The 20,364-nt window shown below is 35.1% G+C and overlaps 1 protein-coding gene across 1 annotated transcript; it reads left to right on the top strand.

Annotated features, from left to right (window-relative positions):
• The first annotated feature begins 2,056 nt into the window (after positions 1–2,056).
• mybbp1a (MYB binding protein (P160) 1a) lies at positions 2,057–20,362 on the top strand. Its single transcript, XM_081365635.1, has 27 exons — positions 2,057–2,358; positions 3,493–3,588; positions 3,681–3,764; positions 3,878–3,952; positions 4,065–4,172; positions 5,380–5,570; positions 5,790–5,957; positions 7,748–7,865; positions 8,258–8,547; positions 9,246–9,356; positions 9,458–9,583; positions 10,724–10,930; positions 11,062–11,170; positions 11,677–11,764; positions 11,917–12,080; positions 13,373–13,501; positions 13,595–13,732; positions 13,974–14,147; positions 14,968–15,125; positions 17,188–17,322; positions 17,446–17,521; positions 17,603–17,734; positions 18,105–18,173; positions 18,264–18,377; positions 19,172–19,270; positions 19,362–19,486; positions 19,762–20,362. The coding sequence occupies exons 1-27, from the start codon at positions 2,161–2,163 to the stop codon at positions 20,096–20,098; spliced, it is 3,819 nt and encodes a 1,272-aa protein (XP_081221761.1). The 5' UTR covers positions 2,057–2,160; the 3' UTR covers positions 20,099–20,362.
• Positions 20,363–20,364: the final 2 nt, after the last annotated feature.

Below are 20,364 nucleotides of genomic sequence, written 5' to 3'. Positions count from 1 at the left end.
AAAAATGGATCCGCAATAGAAATCAAATGGAAATTAATAAAAACTAAAAATGAAATGTATTAAAAGTTTTTTCAAATTAAACCAAGAAATTACAAAAATAAGTAAATAAAAACATAAATGAATAAAACAAAAGACATAAATTGATAAAAATGACAAAAGCACATACAAGAATATACTAAAATATAAATATAAAAGCGAAAATGGATAATAAATAAAACGGAAATAAAAAATACAATTCACATGAAGTAATAAATTACATTAATTAATAAAAGATGACAAATTAATAAAATGACAAAAGGACATACAAGAAAATTACTAAAAATTAAACTAAACCTACAAATAAAAAACTGAAAATATAAAAATAAAAGTGAAATAGTATGTAAACAATACTAAAATATCAATGCAATCTATAAATATTTTAAATTTAATCATATACAATGAGAGTGAGGGATTTTATTTTATTTTTGCATTATAATAATGTATCCATTAATGGTAAAGATATGCAGTGGGGTGATTGAATTTCCCGTAATAACACTTGGGAATCATTACCTTTGCGGATGCTGTTTGGTCACAACAACACTTACATCACTTACAACATTTACAACAGCCCAGAGAGAAGTCTGGCTTAACTGACACATACAAAACAAAGTTAAACACACTAACCATTACATTTTCCACTCGCTCCTTGTCTCCAACAAATCATTTGTTTAGTTTCACACCTATTGCATCCACTTGCAAAATCAGTTGTTCCGTTTCCTTTACAGATAAAAACATTCAGTAACGGGAACTAAATCCTGCTATCTTTTATCTAAATAGTTCTAGATAATTGGGGGAGCGAAAGGCGCTCACTCAAATAATGTGATCCAGCTTGGAGAAACAAGTGGAAAAAGACTTGGGGCGAGTCTTCTAATGAATGCTTATGTTGAGCGGCCGACTCTGACACACGGGGTGTTAATGGTTTCTTCCCAGTGACTCGGGTGGAGAGGCCACCGTGGCCCGTTGAAGCCTTATGGGGGTCAGGCCTGGTTTATAGGGGCCCGGGCCCTTCCTTATTAGTGACTGTCACACTGCTTCAGTCTGGGCAGAGTGTGTGTGTGACGTTCTCTGAATCACTCCTGCTGTCATCAGACATCACACCAACATTACCCTTGACATAAAAGGTTATCATCTGTCAGCAGTCATTAATGGAAATTTAAAGAAAAGGCTGCTTTTTAAGTGGATTAACAGTTTGACATGGTTGTTTTAGATGTATTAAAATGTATAGATATATTTTATATATTTATAGATTAAAATATATAAAATATTTTATGTATTAAAACATAATTTTATTAAATATTTTTAATCTACATATAAGTATATCATATACATATTTATTATATATAAATGAGAGTAAAATTATTTACAAAATTAGGCAGAAGTTATGTAATTTATCTTATTCAAAATGATATTATGTAAAGATATTACAATTGGTTACATTTTCAATGTAAAATGTATCCAAACTTTTGTAAAAAATAAATAACTGAATACATACATAAATACATACATACATACATAAATAAGGCAGTTGTCCTCAAGAATTTTTTATTGCAGACTGACAACACGTTATCGTATATCCAAATGAAATAAGAACAGAAACAAAAACAAAATACCAAGTTATTGGTTATATTACATAAAACAGAAAAGGTATACAATTCATTCTATAACAATATAATAATAACAAAAATATATAGGCATAATTTATGTAATATTTATCTTAGTTTAATAGTTTAAAGATTTTAAAATCAATGTTATATAAATATATTACAATTGGTTTCATTTTTTACTTTAAATTATATTGGTAATATTTCATAAAAAACTGGGGGAAAAACTACAATTTATACTATAACAGCTCTGTTTTAAAGACATCCTTTTGTGGTATTGTTTAGGTAAACTATTTTTTAATTTAAAAATAAAATAATTATAAAAAATAACGTTATAAAGAATCAAATTATTTAATAACAAATGTTTCCGATTCCTGACCTTTATTATTTAGTTTGGGAGAATAAAGCTTTTATTTGTTCAGTTTCTGGTTTGAGACTTTTATTTTGAATTCACTGCGCGGAAGTTAACCCCGGAAGAAAACGTCTTTGCGACCTCCCCACACGTGTGCGCCACACTCTCATGATGGTTGCAGTGATGCAGGGAGAGATGGGAGAGATCGAGAACACCACCGTGCGACCCAAAGTTACCGATGCTAAAGGCATTCTCAATCAGAACCGACAGTTTCTGGATTATTTCTGGGACATCGCGAAACCCGAGCGAGACATCCGCCTCAAAGCGATAGAGGATCTGATTGAACACCTGAAGCAGAGCGAGAAGGTATGAAGTCATCATATTAATATTGGCTGATCACTGTTGATCAATATTGTTCTCAGCTAGAGTTGGTCGTTAGTGCTGTTTTATCACCCGATGTAATAAGCTGTCATTGCCTGAATACTGTGTTCTGGTTTGGTTGTTGACGTAAACACGTGGGTTTCATGGGGCTGTTGTATATGGGGGATTTTTTTATTTATGAAAACTTTAATATCCACTGACTCCAGACAAGATGATTTAAAGAGAAAGAGGGGAAAAAAGTTTAAATTGACCACATTTTCCCATTATTTGGAGTGTTAGAATGGGTTTAGTTTGTCCCTCTATGACAAATATGAAGACTTTCTATTCTGTCACGTATCTATCTATCTATCTATCTATCTATCTATCTATCTATCTATCTAGTCACATGTGTCTATCTATCTATCGATCTATCTATCTATCTATCTATCTTGTCACATGTATCTATCTATCTATCTCTATCTATCTATCTGTCTATCTAGTCACATGTGTCTATCTATCTATCTATCTATCTATCTATCTATCTATCTAGTCATATGTGTCTATCTATCTATCTATCTATCTTGTCACATGTATCTATCTATCTATCTCTATCTATCTATCTGTCTATCTAGTCACATGTGTCTATCTATCTATCTATCTATCTATCTATCTATCTATCTATCTATCTAGTCACATGTGTCTATCTATCTATCTATCTATCTATCTATCTATCTAGTCACATGTGTCTAGTCACATCTATCTATCTATCTAGTCACATATTTCTATCTATCTATCGTTCTATCGTTCTATCTATCTATCTATCTATCTATCTATCTATCTAGTCACATATCTATCTATCTAAAATCATTCCATCTATCCTTCTGTTTATCTATGTAAAATCCATCTAGCCTATCTGTCATCCATCCATCTATCTAAAATCTATCTATCTTTCTATCTAAAATCCATCCATCTGTTTATCTATCTATCTTATCAATCCGTTATCCACATGTTTTCAATAGTGCTCCTAATTGAAGAATGCTAAGCTGATCAAATGACCTTGCGTGATAAAGTCAGTGGATTCTAGATGATGGCGTATATTTATGTGTTTCCTCAGTGTTTCTGTTCTGTGCTGTCTTCTAGGCAGATGAATTGAAGTATTCACTGAAGAGACTAGTGGATGGTCTCTCTCACACAAGAGAAGATGCTCGATCGGGATACAGTGTGGCTCTCGCTCAGGTATTTTTAGCCATTCAAGTGTTATCTTCATGTTTTTCCTTATACAGCAGTCATTAGTTATGTAATCGGCTGTTATTGTTTCTTGTCTGAAGCTGCTGAGTGTGTTTGAGGAGATCTCGCTGAAATCCACACTAGACTGCGTCAAAGAAAAGCACAATGTCCAGACAGCCAAAAAGGTGAGTTTTTGTTTTGTTTGTTTTTTAGCGTGGAACCCTTATTAGTCCATATTCTAATCATTAATCTGTCATATTCACGAGCGCCGATTGTTGTGCTTTGATTCTTTTAACAGAAATTCATCAGAAATGCAGCATTTGGGAATTTCTTCGGGGTGCTCGCCCTGTCTCAGTCCACACGCCTGCATAAGGTAAGAGGAGGATTGTTACATCACATAATTCTTAATTTGCATATTATTTATGATGGCATTTGGGATGCATATAAACGCTTATTTGTGTTCATGATCTCTTTCTGTCTCTCAGGAGCCGCAGGTCATGCTGGAGTGTGTCCAGCTCCTCCAGAGTCTGTCCCAGTACAGAGAACACCTGAAAGACCTGCCCAGAAAAACCATGGTGGACATCCTGTCAGAGGTGATTAATGACATTCTGTCATCATTTACACACTCTCATGTCATTCCAAACCCGTAAGACTTTCATTCATCTTCAGAAACACAAATGAAGATCTTTTAATGAAATCGGAGCGATTTCTGTCCCTCCTTTGACAGCTACGCAACTCACACTTTTAAGCCCCAGAAAGGTAGTAAAGACATCATTAAAGTAATCATAGATGCACCGATGTGTCGGCCAATAAGCGGTATCGGTCGATTAAAGCTCCCGTTATTTGTAGCGAGTCTCTCATCCAGTAATTGCAAAGAGCTTTGTGCTCTGTTACTTCTGATAAGAAACAAAGTCTCAGCTTTCAAATTCTGTCCATTTTATCATTTTATCATGAAATCCAAACAGTAAATGGCGGGGTTGACGCTCTTAAATGTGACGTGACAGATCGCTGTAGCGCCTCAGTTCAAACAGCAGCTGCACTTTAATACAAGTCACATGTCGAAAAACATGAATGAATATCAGAAAGTATGTTGAAAGATACAGTACAACTCACCGAAATCCGTATCATGCAATCACTTAATCTGCGTTTCAACCGCGGAAAGACGTCGATAAAACGGCTTGTGCACAATATCACTTAGTGTTGCATATACCTTAGGGAAGTCATCCAGTGTCCACAGTTCCGTTAGCTATTAAAAACACTAGAGAAGAGCTTATTTACTGTTAATTATACATGTATGTTTGAATAAATTTGCCATGAAGAGTTTGCAGCTTTCAATTTCAGCTTTTATTTGAGTGTAAATATTATATCTGGAAAGGAAATAAATTGCAGTTGAATATAATAGCTCTTGAAGAGGTGCTTTTGGGCTCCCCAAAAGCAGTACAAATATCTATAGCATTAATAATACACTTATAATTATAATATTATTTTAAATAATATTCATATTACATTTACATTTATGCATTTGGCAAGCGACGTACATTGCATTTCAAGGTACACATTTTTATCCCAGGACCTTGGCGTTGCAAGCGCCAACACTCTACTGTTTGAGCTACAGGAAAGCTGTTAAAAACATATTAAAATATTAAAAACAGTAACTATAAAAAGTATTATTATTATACAAATTAATATAGAAATGTTAATACTAATACTATTCATTTGTATTCTATACATTATACACATTAATAATAAAGTGTATATGTTACATGTAATGTTTAATTTGCGTTGTGTTTTGTTGTTTAGACATCGAAGGACGTGTTTGAAGAGGTGCTCTTGAGCGCCCTGCAGTCGGACCTGACCTCTGCCCTCCAAACCCCCGAGCAGCTGGAGCTCCTCCTAGTGGCACTGCACAAGTTCCCCTCGGTGCTCAAGCCCAAAAAACTCAAGAAAATATTGGGAACCACAACAGTCATCACTAAAGAGAACATGCCCAAGTGAGTGTGTCGAACTCTCCTTTTCTGCTTTCTTTCTCTGTGTTGTTTTGCCTTTGCTTTCAGAGATTTTTAAATGTACAAAAAAAGATGTGGTTTAATTTATTTATAATATAATTTATTATTTATTTTTTTGTGTTGTTTTACACATGGTAGGTTGAAAACACGCTCGTATTTTGTGTGCTTTCTTGTTTTGTTAATATTGTTGATGTGCGCTCCCAGGTTAGTGGAGGTTTTAAAGATGGCCGCTCGCTCTGTGAAGAAGGAGAACATTCTGCCCCCGGTCGCTTTGGATTTGCTGCAGGCGTCTCTGCGAGAGGACAACTTCGAGATGTTCTGGACTGATGCCATCATCAGAGGCATGATGTCAGAGATGCCTGGACCCACACAGTGAGTTTTACATGTGTAGTCAAACCTTAACCTGCTAGTTTTAGTTTGTTTAATATGCAGCCAGATATGGACACGCCTCACTTCATGTGATGAAAGGTTATTTTGCACGTAATTATGACACATATTGATATGCGAATGCATCCTTTTTTTAATATAAATGATCGTAGTAGAACAATTGCAACCAATGGCCTCTACGATCAACTTAGGCTTACGATGCTTTTTGGAAACACAGCCTAGAATGTTTTCAAGATCTTAATTCATTTCTACTACATAAATGACCCAATTTAAACACACATTCATTAATTTCCAGCGGTGAAATATCCCTTTAAGTTAGCAGAAATTGTTCATCTGGGTTGGTGTCGATTGTGTTCTTCAAATCAACCAACTGCATAATAATAATAATGAACATTTTTGTATTGTTTGGGAATGTATTTGCCCTGCTCACTTGACATTTTTATGTATGCATGTAAATTTATTTAAAATGTAGTTTAATTGTGTGTATGTATGTATGTATATATATATTAGGGCTGACTTCAAATAGTCGAGGATTCGATTCGGAGAGGTCTGATTCGACTATGAACCTCATAGTCGAATACATGGGCTCAGTTTGGTTTGAAATGTGCTGGGGACAGAGACGCATTCGCATTTTCAGAAGGGCTGGGTACCATGTTTATTTTATTTTTTCGCTTTCGCGCAGGTCATGTTTTGAAAGACGATGTCCTGTAGCGTACTAATGTAAATAAATAAAAATGTATTCAAAAATCTGCTTCACATTTTCAGCAGGGCTGCGGAGCGGCTGTGAGTTGACTCCACACGGTTCTCATGTGCGTTAAAAAGCTTTACGTGGTTTAATGTACCTAAACAATGATTACCAAATTCCCCTCTCATGTTGCTCCTCATAACCACTTAAAATGGTAAAAAAAAATCGAACCCAGAGTCCAATTATTATGGACTTTAACTGATATTAAGCGTTTCTGCTTCACATTTTCAGCAGGGCTGCGGAGCGGTTGTGAGTTGACTCCACGCGGTTCTCATGGGCGTGAAAAAGCTGACTCCACACGGTTCTCATGTGCGTTAAAAAGCTGACTCCACACGGTTCTCATGTGCGTTAAAAAGCTTTACGTTGTTTAATGTACCTAAACAACGATTACCAAATTTCCCTCTCATATTGCTTCTCATAACCACTGAAAATGGTCAAAAAATCGAACCCAGAGTCCAATTATTATGGACGTTATCTGATATTAAGCGTTTCTGCTTCACATTTTCAGCAGGGCTGCGGAGCGGCTGTGAGTTGACTCCACGCGGTTCTCATGGGCGTGAAAAAGCTTTACGTGGTTTAATGTACCTAAACAACCATCACCAAATTTCTCTCTCATATTGCTCCTCATGTTTATGAAATGTTATGATATATGTGTGATATATATGTGTTTTTAGCTCTTTTGTTTGAAATGGAAAAAATCTAGCTGCTATCAAAAAAAAGAAGAAAAAAAAAAAGGTTCGACTATCAGTTGACTACAGCAAAATCTAACGAATCAGATTCGACTATGAAAATCCTTAGTCGAAAACAGCCCTAATATATATATATATATATATATATATATATATATATATATATATATATATATATATATATATATATATATATATATATTATTTATTTATTTATTTATTTAGTGTGTGTTAAATTGTTGATTCATTTTATTGGTTTAAAATGTAGTCTATTTTATTTATTTTAAGTTAAATAATTGAATTGGCTTAAATAATAGTCTCTTTGTCTCACTATCTGTCAGTTATTTGAGTTTCCGGTTGCTGGCCGCATCCTTGCCGCTGCTGTCGATCCCTCAGCTTGAGTTTGTGTTGTCCGGTGATGTGATGAGACATTACGGTGAACACATACTGTCCGCACAGGTCTGTCTTTATGTTTGGTTATATATGTATATGTTTCATAGGATTGATGATAATGATAGCATCCATTATTTTTACTTTAAATTTATTTTATTTTTTTAAATCAATTGAATAAATGATTCAATGACTCGCTCATAAAGACTTCACATTCAATGAAAAAAAATTAAAATTTGAACAGTTACTTGTCACCACCTACTGGTGTAACTATGTAATTTATGCAATCTTAGGGTACGTTTAAACGACAACAATGTACTAAAACCGGAAAAGTTTTTCCTTTCAATTTTTTGTGTACAGATTTGAATGTTCGCTGGGTCTAAAAGACACTGTTGTCATTTAGGAATAAGATAACGTGGGTGTTTGAAGATTGTATGTTTAATGCTCATCTCTCCCTTCAGTTGCCAGATCGATTCAAGTTTGCTCCGGAAATGGAGAAGTATGTGAGCGAGTTCATGCAGGGCTGCCCTGACGCTGACAAACAGCTCACAGTGATGCTCAGCTTCACCCAGCTCACCAACCAGGGCTACCCAGTGGTCCCGTCCTACTGGAAGGTTCTGGAGCATGTGGTTCCGTCGGCGCTGGAGCAGTACGTGGAGTGGCTGATGGAGGCGTTCTGCAAGCCACAGCTGGAGAATTGTCTGGACTTCAGCACTCGCAGACAGAAAGGAAGCCAAGAGTCTGGACCAGAGTGAGTTTACACTGTGTTTTAAAAGAATTAAGATTAGAAGCTTCGGGGGGGAAAGTATCAACTTCGACAAAGTTTTGCACTAGGGTTGGGTTGGTTTTATTTTAGTATTATTTATATACTATTATTTTGATTTTTTTCAGCTTTTATTTTAGTAGTTTATTTAATATTTCTACTACTTTTCAGTTTTAGTACTTCAGTCGCCATGTAGCCGTGTTATAATTTTTTTATCTTATTTTGTATTTTATTTCAATTAACGGAAACCAATTTTAATAGTTTGTTTTAGTTAACTGTAATAATAGTATTTTTATTTTATTTTATCAAATTAAAATATTATAATTAATAGCAGTAATAATAGTTTTTGTTTAAAATAGCATATATTTAGTATTGTTATTATTAATTAAATAAATAAAGTGAAATTATTTGTTTTAAGAATTATTTGATAATTTTTGTATCTTTTTATTTTATCAAATTAAAATATTATAATTAATAGCAGTAATAATAGTTTTTGTTTAAAATAGCATATATTTAGTATTGTTATTATTAATTAAATAAATAAAGTGAAATTATTTGTTTTAAGAATTATTTGATAATTTTTGTATCAATTAATTTTCAATTCAAGGGTAATTTATTTTTTGTCACCGTTCAGGCATTTTCCTTATGTCAGTTTCATATTTCTTCAATTTTACCTCGTCCTGTAGGAGTGACAGCTGTGTTGCCAGGTTTCGTAAATGGATCATTCCACGCCTCACTTTCATTGTGGAAAACCATCAGATTAGGAAGCAGGAGGATCTCGTCATGAAAATAGCTAGGTATATTTATATTTTATATTAATATTTCACCAATGGTCTCTACCTGGCATGTATACTGATATGAATGGATGGCGTTGTGATGTTTTATCTTTCTCCTGTAGGTTTATTTTCTTCCACGGCTTCTTTGATGTGAAGAAACCCACCCCTGAAGTCCCTGAGACAGCGCAGGCCTTTTCAGTGCCCATAGATCAACAAACACGAGCCACCCTCTCTGCAGCCTTCTACAGGTCTGATTTCTGTTATCACCGCCACACCATACATGTTTAATTGTCTAGAACTATTCCCATGTTATGTATCACTGGCTATGTTAGTCTTGTTTCACACTAGCGATTTGCTGATGCCAGTAATTATTAGGGCTGCACGATATTGAAGAAAAATGCGATATGCGATAACTCATTCAATAATGTGATATGATAATGCTTAAAGTGTGTAAAATATACTTAAATTATCTTTAAAATATATTTAAAATTATATTACATTTTCACATTCTTTTTGTGACAAGAACACATCCCTACAACTTCTGAAAGTGAACATCAGTGTTTTACTGTAGCATAAGAAGTGTTATTTTAACATCACTGGGTTTAGGGTTTCAGGAAAGCCTTCATTAGGTTTATTTAACAACAGAAACTGAATAATCAAATGTAGAAATAAAACACTGCTTAATTTTGACTGTATGAATTAAATATATACTGATTCTTATTAAAGCTACAAAAGTTATTTAGCCAAGAGCAGTGAGTGATTTTCTCTTTGTCCTTTGTTCATGACCACAGTTATTGCAAGCTGTTGCGATATGCATATTGCGAAATATACATTAGCTATATTTCGATAATTTCGATATATTGTGCAGCCCTAGTAATTATGGCTGATGATAACTAATAAAAAGGCAATATTAGAATTAAATACAATTTTGGAAATTAAAAATAAGTCGTCATGAAGAGCATTTTATACAGAGATTTTTTTTTGTTTCTTTTCTTCTAAATGTTAATTAAATTAATAAATATAATTAAATTAAAGGTGCTGTATGGTTTTTTTTCTTTCTTTTTTTTACTGTAGTAAAGCATAAAAATACCATAGCATGTTTAATAAAAAAAAGATAATCTGCATCCGTCTAAACAGCTCTTTTCCCAGAGGCAAATTAAAATGCTGATAAATCAGTTTACGGTGATCGTCGCCTTCAATGTTCTTGTTCTTGTCCTTGTTGCATGTCCTCAATCTGGCTAAATGCTTGAGCGTCGAGTCTGAGGTGGATGTGCAGGAGAAACAACTTTTTCCAATATTTAGAATTTCGACTGCAGTTCCCAGTTCAACCACTAGCTGTTAATATTACATACTGCACCTTTAAATTAAATGAGCTCTATCTCCTCCAGTCTTCTGCAGGGCCTGAACACAATGGCTGTGTTAGGAGATTCGCCTGAGGTGGAGGGACTGAACCCCAGGAGGAATCTGGGTGTTAAAGCAGACGGGACCATGTGGATTTACTGTCTGGTGCAGTACGCCGCCATGCTCCTCAACCAGAGCAAATACGTTCAGAGCGTTCAGACCTTCAGTTCAGAGCAGAGACAGGGCTGGGACAGGTGACCTATCCTACAAAACACTACTTATAATATAAAGAAAAAAGCTGTTTTCCACAATATGACTGATTAAATGCAAACTAAAGTGAGGTGCTTGTAGTGATTTTGTGTTATGTCTGTGTGTGTGTTTTCAGTATGCTGGAATCAGTGGAAGCCTTGAGGAAAAAAGCAAAGAAGTCTTCTTCACCTGAACACACAGCGTTCCAGCACCTCTTCCTCCTCGTTGGGATTCAGATGTTCAAGGTTTGAATCTTTCTGGCTTAAAAAATGCCTGGTGTATTAGATCAGGAGTTCCCAAACTTTTGTCACCCAATATATTTTTGAAATTCTGAGATTTTTAGTTAATATTTAACAATTTAACAACGCATGCACGTTCATGTTTCTCTGATGTCGATTAATTGTCACACGGCATGCTGGTAAACAAATAAAATATTAATATAAGCTATAAAGTATAAAAGCTACGCAACTGACACTGTCAAGCGGCCACTTTATTAATTATTTATTCATCTGTTAATTATTCTATATCCTTGTTGTGCATGGGAAGCTCTTTTTGTTAATACATATTCATGTTGCTGCTTGAAAATAGTTTTTGGATATTGAGTACAATAAAAGATCAAGTGCTTTACATTCCTTTTCCAGATAAACCAAACAGAGTGATTGTAGACTGATTTCAGAAAGTTCTTAAGACTGTTTTACTGCCTATATTTTGTGATCTTGACAGAAGTGTTGATGTTCTTTCCTCGCTCCAGGCTCCAGAAGAAAGTTTGGAACTGTTGAATGATTTGCGGACTTGCATGGAGAAAGCTCAAGCTAAGAAATCCAAAAAGAAGAAAGCAAGTAAGTTGGAGCGGTTCAGTGATGTTAATGGATTTAATGAAATACGGCCATTGTTTCGGCTTCTGTTATTGATTTGTGATCCATAATTCCTGATGTGTGTTTGTTCATTGTGCGTGTTGTGTTTATGCACTAATGGTGTGTGTGTGTTACAGATGGCAAGGGCTCAGACGAGGAGCCGCACTGGGTGGAGGTGGTTGTTGAGATCCTGTTGTCACTCCTGTCTCAGCCCAGTCGACTCATTCGCTGTGTGTGTAAAGCTGTGTTTAACCGTATCTGCCCTCACCTCACCCAAGGAGCTCTCAGCTCCATCCTGAACGTAAGAGACTAATGAACAGTGCTTTTTTACTGTTGTATTATATACTATTATAGTATTTATTCATATTTAGAATTTAGCTTTTTATTTATTTATTTATTTTTATGTGGTTTTGACATTTTATTCGTTTACTATATTACTTTTTTTTGTTTTTTTTGTTTTAGCTTTAATAATTTTAGTACTTTTTATTTTATTTTTTTATTTAAGTTACTTGCCAAGGCGACATTTATCTTAAAAAAAAAAGTTTTTCATTTAATATTTATATTTTATTTCATGTTTATTTAAATTTGCAAAAACACTTTTTGGTAACACTTTAGTTTAGGGTCCTATTCTCACTATGAAATAGTTGTTTATTAGCATGCATGTTACTAGAATATTGGCTGTTTATTAGTAAATATAAAGCGCACATTATTATTTTGCCTTACTACATCCCTTAAAGGGGATAGTTTACCTAAAAATTCAAAACCTGAATGAGTTTCTTTAAGTTACCTTAAGTTTCTTAAGATATTTTAAAGAATGTTGGTAATCAACAATGTTGGTAAAGGTAGTCATTGACTTCCGTAGTAGGAAAAAAAATACTATGGAAGTCGGTGTCTACCGTCAACTGTTTGATTACCAACAATCTAAAAAATATCATCTTTTGTGTTCAACAGAAGAAAGAGCCTCATACAGGTTTAGAACAAAATGAGAGAGTAAATGATGACAGAATTTTCATTTTTGGGTGAACTATCCCTTTAATTTCATCCAATACCTAAACTTAACAACTACCTTACTAACTATTAATAAGCAGTAATTAGGAGTTTGAGGCAAAAGTCGTAGTTGATAGTGAGAATTGGACCCTAAACTAAAGTGTGACCCATTTTTTAAATAGTTTGTTTTAATTGTAGTTTACTTACAGATTCTGTCAATGTGAGCTTTAAAAGAGCTTCTTCGTTGTCTTTGCTAGCTAGTATAATTTATAATAAACAGACAGTTTTCATAACTTAACACCTGTAATTTGACCCACAATGCGTTTAGCTTCCATAATGTGATGTATTTCTGAGCGAACATTCTTCTGGAAATAGTGTTGGGCGGGGCTTTACTTTAAAAGGATTTGATTGGATCGTGGATGTTAAGATCCTGTGTTTTTCCTGTAAGATCCTGTGATTTTATTATTGGTTAATTCTACATTTCCCCATCCACGTGTGTGTATTTTTTCTTTTGAAATAATGTACATGTGATTATTTGTGCAGAATAAGATGCAGAGAATTTAAGAAAGTAAATGGGGTCTGTTTCGATTTCTTGTTGCTTTTTAGGTTCTGGACCCTAGCAAGGATGAGGATGAAAGTGGTGTTATGGTTACTGATGAGAGAGACAAAAAGAGAAAACAAAAAGATGAGGAGGAGCTTGATGACAAAGAAGAGGAAGAGGACGAGGAAGAGGAGGTGAGACTGATCAACATGAATATTTATCGCATCAAACCAACTAAATCGGTAAATTAAAAAATGTTCTCGCCTCTCTTTTTTAAATTACATCAGGATGAAGAGGGTTCTGATTCCTCAGATGATGATGATGATGAAGATGATGATGAGGATGAAGCCATGGAGGAAGGAGGAGAGGTTGATCAGAACTTCCGATTGGAGTTGATGAAGGTTCTGCAGGGTCAGAATGCTCTGGTATGAACAAATAAATGAATTTTCACTACTAAAATGCAGGCCTGGGCGTTACAATGAATATTGCAGATATTATTGCAACATCTTTTCATAAAGCGATGTTCTGCATATGTGCAGAGCTTAGTCAGTGATTATAAAGGGAGTGTTCTCTGTTTACTTTCTGTTTTATATAACTCATTCATAATTTAAACAAAAATAACTACATGTGTGGAGCAACAGTAGCAGATGCTCTGTTCTCGTTTAGGCCACTGAAGAGGATCGCAGTGATGATGAGGATCTTGATGATGCGGCGATGATGAAGCTGGACGGAAGCCTGTCTTCTCTCTTCCTGGAGCAGAAGAAAAGGATCCAGGCCAAGAAAGACGAGAAGGACAGAATCAGCAAGGAAAAGGTCCTCGTGCGGGACTTCAAGATTAAAGTAGGTCTTGCCCCGTTGGACTGTCTCACATTTATCAATATATACAGGATTATTTTGATCTTATTCTTATCTATTTGTATCTATAGGTCTTGAATATATGCATTGTTTTAGTAGTAGTTCTTCTCTGCTTGATGGAACAAAGAAGTTTTATGCTTTAAAACACACACACACACACACACACACACACACACACACACACACACACACACACACACACACACACACACACACACACACACACACACACACACACACACACACACACACACACACATAATATGTACATTATTAAAACATTTTATCGTAATGTATTTTTTTTATAGTGCTGTTAGGGTTAGGCCTAACCCTAACCCTAAATTAGCAAGGTTGAGTTTAGTTAGTTAACTACACTTTTTTTAACTACACCTTTTCTTTCTTTATTTATTTATTTATCTTTCTTTATTTTTTTTTTATATATATATATATATATATATATATATATATATAATTTTTTTATTTTATTTTTTTTTTATTTTTTTTTTATATTTTCAAATTATTTAATCTGACTGCATGATGTGCTTTTTAAAGTTTCGAACCATCAAATCCTCTGCGGCTGCAGCCATACACAGTCGGATGACTTGTTTTTTGAGCTTTTAAACTTTTAAAAATCATTCTGTAAAAATGTCCGATTGAGGACAGGTGAAACTGAAACCAGCCCAATCACACAGCGCTTCCTTAAGGCTGATTAGTGACTTGTCGATTTTTAAAAAAATATGTAGTTAAAATATGTGGTGTTTGTCTCTCAGTGGCTAATTTAAGTAATTTGGGGTGTTATTTTCAGGTCCTGGACATGGTGGAGATTTTCTTGAACAAACAGGGAAGCAGTGCTCTGGTTCTTGGGATGGTGGAACCGCTGCTTAGTGTGATCGAGAACGGGATGAGCTCTGAAACCAGCCAACAGGAACAGGACTACCTGCGCAAGGCCGCAGACATCTTCAGGTGAGCAGTGTTGTTTTAGTATTATTTACTATTATAGTATTTATTCGTATTTTGAATCGGCTTTTATTTTTAGATTTTCAGTTTTCATTTTAAATTAGTTTAAGGGTAAGATAGGCAATTTCAAGCTTGCTTTTGAAAGCTTAAGATCCCACCCTCCCTTCAGAGTGTTTTCAAAGCCACGCCTCCTTCAAAACACATGAACGCACACAGCAGAGTCTGCAAAGCGTCATGAGAGATGGCGTTAAACTACCCCTCTACTCAAAGCTCAGAACATTACAATAATAATGAACGTAAACAAAAGTTATATATGGTATATACAGTGCTATGCTATATAAGTTTAGACACCCATACTAAAGTTGACTAAAAAGAGGAATAAAAAATCATCTTTTGGAAATTGAACTTAATGCCTTAATTAAAAAATTAGGAAAAATCCAACCTTTAAGGACACCAATTTTCTTTGTGAATGAATAATGTATCGTAAATAAATAAATGTTCTTCCTTAAAATACAGGGTGTCTAAGTTAGACACCCCTATGTTAAATTCCCATAGAGGCAGGCAGATTTTTATTTTTAAAGGCCAGTTACTTCATGGATCCAGGATACTATGCATCCTGATAAAGTTCCCTTGGCCTTTGGAATTAAAAAAGCCCCACATCATCACATAGCCTTCACCATACCTAGAGATTGGCATGGTTTTATTTCAGTTAGCCTAATAGCTAGTTTGATTTGCATTGAGAGATGATCTTATGGAAAGTACTCCATGTCAATCTCTAGGTATGGTGAAGGCTATGTGATGATGTGGGGCTATTTTAATCCCAAAGGCCAAGGGAACTTTATCAGGATGCATAGTATCCTAAAAAAAATAATAAAAAAAAATACTTAAAAATAAAAATCTGCCTGCCTCTATGGGAATTTAACATAGGGGTGTCCAAACTTATGCACCCTGTATTTTAAGGAAGAACATTTATTTATTTACGATACATTATTCATTCACAAAGAAAATTGGTGTCCTTAAAGGTTGGATTTTTCCTATTTTTTTAAATTAAGACATTGTTCAATTTCCAAAAGATGATTTTTTATTCCTCTTTTTAGTCAACTTTAGCATGGGTGTCTAAACGTATGCATAGCACTGTATATTATGTGGTATATATATAGCTTTAATTGATTTCAGTTTTAGTTTCAGGAGTTTTGCTTCAACTTAAAATATTTTATATTTTATTTCAGTTTTATGTTCCTTAATAGGTTTGAGATTCGCTTCCTTAAGTGAAAGCTCATGGAAAACATTCTGCTTATTTTCCTCATTTTACATACAATTCTTATAGACCCCTTTTGCGCCTACGTCACGGCGCTAGCTGGAGGCAAAACAAACGGAAAACTGGAGGCGGTTAATACAAACCAGCACAGATTCGGCTACATAATAAGGAGCTTAAATTATTATTTTTATTATTAAAAGTCATCTTGTTGTGTTCTTGGGTGCAAGAATCAATGAAAAATGAGTATGCTGTATCTGGAATTTTTATTTCTAGAAAATATTCATATCATTAAAATTGCACCGTAGTGTCACTCTTTACATTGTCGTCTTGGCGCTGGCTAGGCAGAACTGCGGATTGAACCACACAAGTCTTTACATGACCATTCAGCACATAGTTATATTATTATAGGCATCTAAATATATTTATATGTCCTCAGTTTCTCTTTACCCTCAGTTTCTCTATCGGGTAGGTGTAGAAGTCAGGCCACTCAACCGGAGGTAGCGTTAACATTAATCCTGTCAGTTCGTCCATTGACTGAGCGTGTACGGTCATCTGGTTCCGTCCGTTAAAATTAACTTTTGCAAATAACAATCGGCATCCTGGACAGTGAGTGACCTTGCACATTAAGACAAAATCGGATTTTCTCCAGTCATTGTTAAAAAACAAGCTAACAAAACTTGCAAACTAACGTTAGTGAAGCGGCCAGAGGGATCTTTCTGCCTCCAGCTAAGCTCCGCCCACACAAACACGTCACCGTGTTTACCAACTGTAAAAGGGTCTATAGCTTGTTGCTCTGTCTCTGATTGGCAGGAACCGACTCTGTCGTGGCAAGTATTACTGTAGGGAAGTTGATGGGCGAGAGGCGGAGCTTCATGAAATGTTTGAGCGTCTGATTGGTCGAGCTCAGAAACTGACAGACTCATCTGTGTGTCTGTACTACTTCAGGTAATGACTTCTGGATGTTGATGCTTATTCAAATATTGCAGGCGAAACTTCTATCTGTGGTATACAAACTCTTTTATGTTCATTGTGAATATATTTATGTGTTCAAATTACATTGTTTTGTAGTGCTGCTCTCTACTTGCTGAAGGTGTTGAGAGGCGTTGTGAGCGGCGAACAGGGCTCGACAAACGCACCGTCACAGGTAATCTACAATCTCAAATTGATACAGCGTTGCTAATCTCTAAGTACTGAGCTTGATGAGATAACTTTGTGCTAATTGCAGGCAAAGTTTATGGGTAAAGTGGATGTTGAGAGGGTCACAACTTGCTTCAGGAATGCGTTGACGTCTTTCATGACGAGAAGGAAAAGCGCTTTCACTGGAGCCATGTTCAGCGACCTCTTCATCAGGTTCCCTGTGAGTCTAAACCGCTTCAATAGTAAATATCAATTGTATGGTTAAAGGTGCAGTAAGCGAGTTCTGAGAAACACTGTTGATTTAAAATCAACTCAAACAAACACACACTTCCTTGCTCCGTCCCCAAAATGCACAAACTCGCTATGCGAGTGTCTCTAAGAGTGTCTCTTTTATCATAGCAGATAATTGCCTAAATTTAAACATAGACAGCTCATTATTAGTGAGATTTGATAAGGCCAACAAACATCACTATTGCTTTTGCTCATACTTGATGTTGGCATTTTTCAAAGAATATAAATGTTGATTGAACATCTTACACTGGAAAACACCACTCAAATATATATATATATTTTTTTTGATGTGTTTGAAGGTGTTGTGTGTGAACCTGTTGGACATAGCTGTGGAGAACATCACAGGAGGACTGAGGGAACATCAGCAGGTAAAAAAAAACCTAAGAATATTGAAGTATGACATTTATTACTAGGTCATTTAATTATAATTTATTGTTATGTTCAATGTTTTTTTTCAGGGTCAGGCATGTGTCATGGTGCTGCAGGCCCTGCAGACTAAAGAAGTGAAGAAGCTGATGTCTGATGTCCAGACAACTGAGCTGCATCAGAAAGTTGCGGATCAGCTCGCAAATGTAGGCTTCCTTCAGCTCTTAGCTTGAATTTCTCAAAATGCAACGTTTTTACTGTTGAGAGTATCTGTACTCTCAACACACAAGTGCATGGTACTAAAAGATCAGTGCTTTGCACTAATTCCTGTGAAACCACCATTCAAAAATCTGGGGTCAGTAGGATTATTTTGAAAGAAGTCTTTTATGCCCACCAAGGCTAAATTTATTTGACCAAAAATACAGTAAAATCTGTAATATCGTGGAATATTATTACAATTTAAAATAACTGTTTTCTATTTGAATATATTTAAAAATGTAATTTATTCCTGTGATCAAAGCTGAATTTTCAGCATCATTACTCCAGTCTTCAGTGTCACATGATTCTTCAGAAATCATTCTGATATGCTGATTTAATGCTCAATAATTATCATCATCAATAATGTGAACGTCTTTACTGTAATTTTTTATAAATATAATGACTCTTTGCTGAATGAAAGTAATTTTTCAAAAAAACTAAAACTAAAAAAAACTTACTGACCCCAAACTTTTGAACGGTAGTGTAATTATTTTTTAGGTATTTTTATTTATTTATTGCAGAATAACAAGCATTACTTAAAATTACAGTTTAAATAATTAATACATTAAGGGAAATGGCTTGTAGCAGTCAATTATTTTTCAACAAAGTAAATATATCTACAAAATAGAAAAGTTGCTTAATCACTATACATTAATGTTTACCATTTTGACCAATAAGCTTTCCTTGAGTGCTCTTGAGGGAACATGTGCATATTACTAACAAAATAATCCTTTTCTTCCAGAGTTTTGAAAATGTACAGTGTAAGAACAAAACGGTTCATGAAAAGATGGTGAAGGCGCTGGAGCTCTGTCAGTACCTTGTCAAAACCGTTCACCATCAGGTAATGAATCACTGTTTCTACTAAACCTTGTGCTTGTTTACGTCAGGTCATTTGTGAGAGTGAAAAGGGAATTTTGTTTCTTTCTGAGCAGAAGATGCAAGTTAATCTGGAGCTCCTTCAGAATATTCTCAAGTCCATGAACGCAGAAGGAATCCTGCAGAAACCAGGGAAGCTGGAGGACACGTACTGGAGCGTGATGAGATTATTTGGCGTTCTGTGAGTCACATTACTAACATTTATTTGGATTATAATTTTGAGCATATGTGTGTGTACATAATCATACATCATTTGTTTGCCATGAATAATCATCTCTTGGTTTGTGTCCATGTTGCAAATAAAAATAGACAATAATAATCAAATAAGTTGTGTACCTTTCAAATACGTCTTTAAATAAGTAATTAAAGCAAAGATATTCTAGAAAATGTAGCTATATTGCTAGTACCACCCATCTGATAATGAACCTGTATTCAATGCTCCTTCGCTTTATGTAGAAAACCAAAGATGGAAAAGGTGAAGAAAGTTGTAGAGGAAAAGCAGACAGAAGAGAACACAAAGAAGAAGAAGGGCTTCCTTCCTGAGACGAAGAAACGCAAGAACCGCAAGAAGCCCGCGGTACTGGAGGGGAAAGAAACGCCAGCCGCCACAGAAACCCCTGAAGGAGCGTCAGGAGAGGGAAAGAAGAAGAAGAACAAGAAGAAAAACAAGAAAAGGAAACAGCAAGGAGGAGAAGAGACACAAGATCAGCCGGCCACTAAGAAAACCAAAACACAGCCGCAACAAAAGAAGAAGAAAAAGAAAGGAGGGCAGCAGGGAGATGATGGGAAATAATTGGACAATAATGTGATATAACTGTGATGAATACAGGACTGTTGCTGTTTGTCTATGCAGTCCAAAGTGTGGTCCTGGTCATCATAATTCGGTGATTTAATGAACGGCTCAAGATCAGCTTTTCTGTTCAGAGAAATCAGCCAGTGTGAAGAGAGACTTTTTTTTGTTTCAGATATCTGTATTATTTGCCTGTGTGTGATTACTTGCATGATACAATTTTTGTAAAAGCAATATGTGGAATACTAAAAGGTATTTTATTCTTTATA

The sequence above is a fragment of the Scardinius erythrophthalmus genome, assembly GCF_964197995.2.
Source record: "Scardinius erythrophthalmus genome assembly, chromosome: 5".
Lineage (NCBI taxonomy): Eukaryota > Metazoa > Chordata > Actinopteri > Cypriniformes > Leuciscidae > Scardinius > Scardinius erythrophthalmus.
The sequence above is the reverse complement of the archived record's forward strand: the minus strand, read 5'-3'. Positions and strand labels throughout refer to the sequence as shown.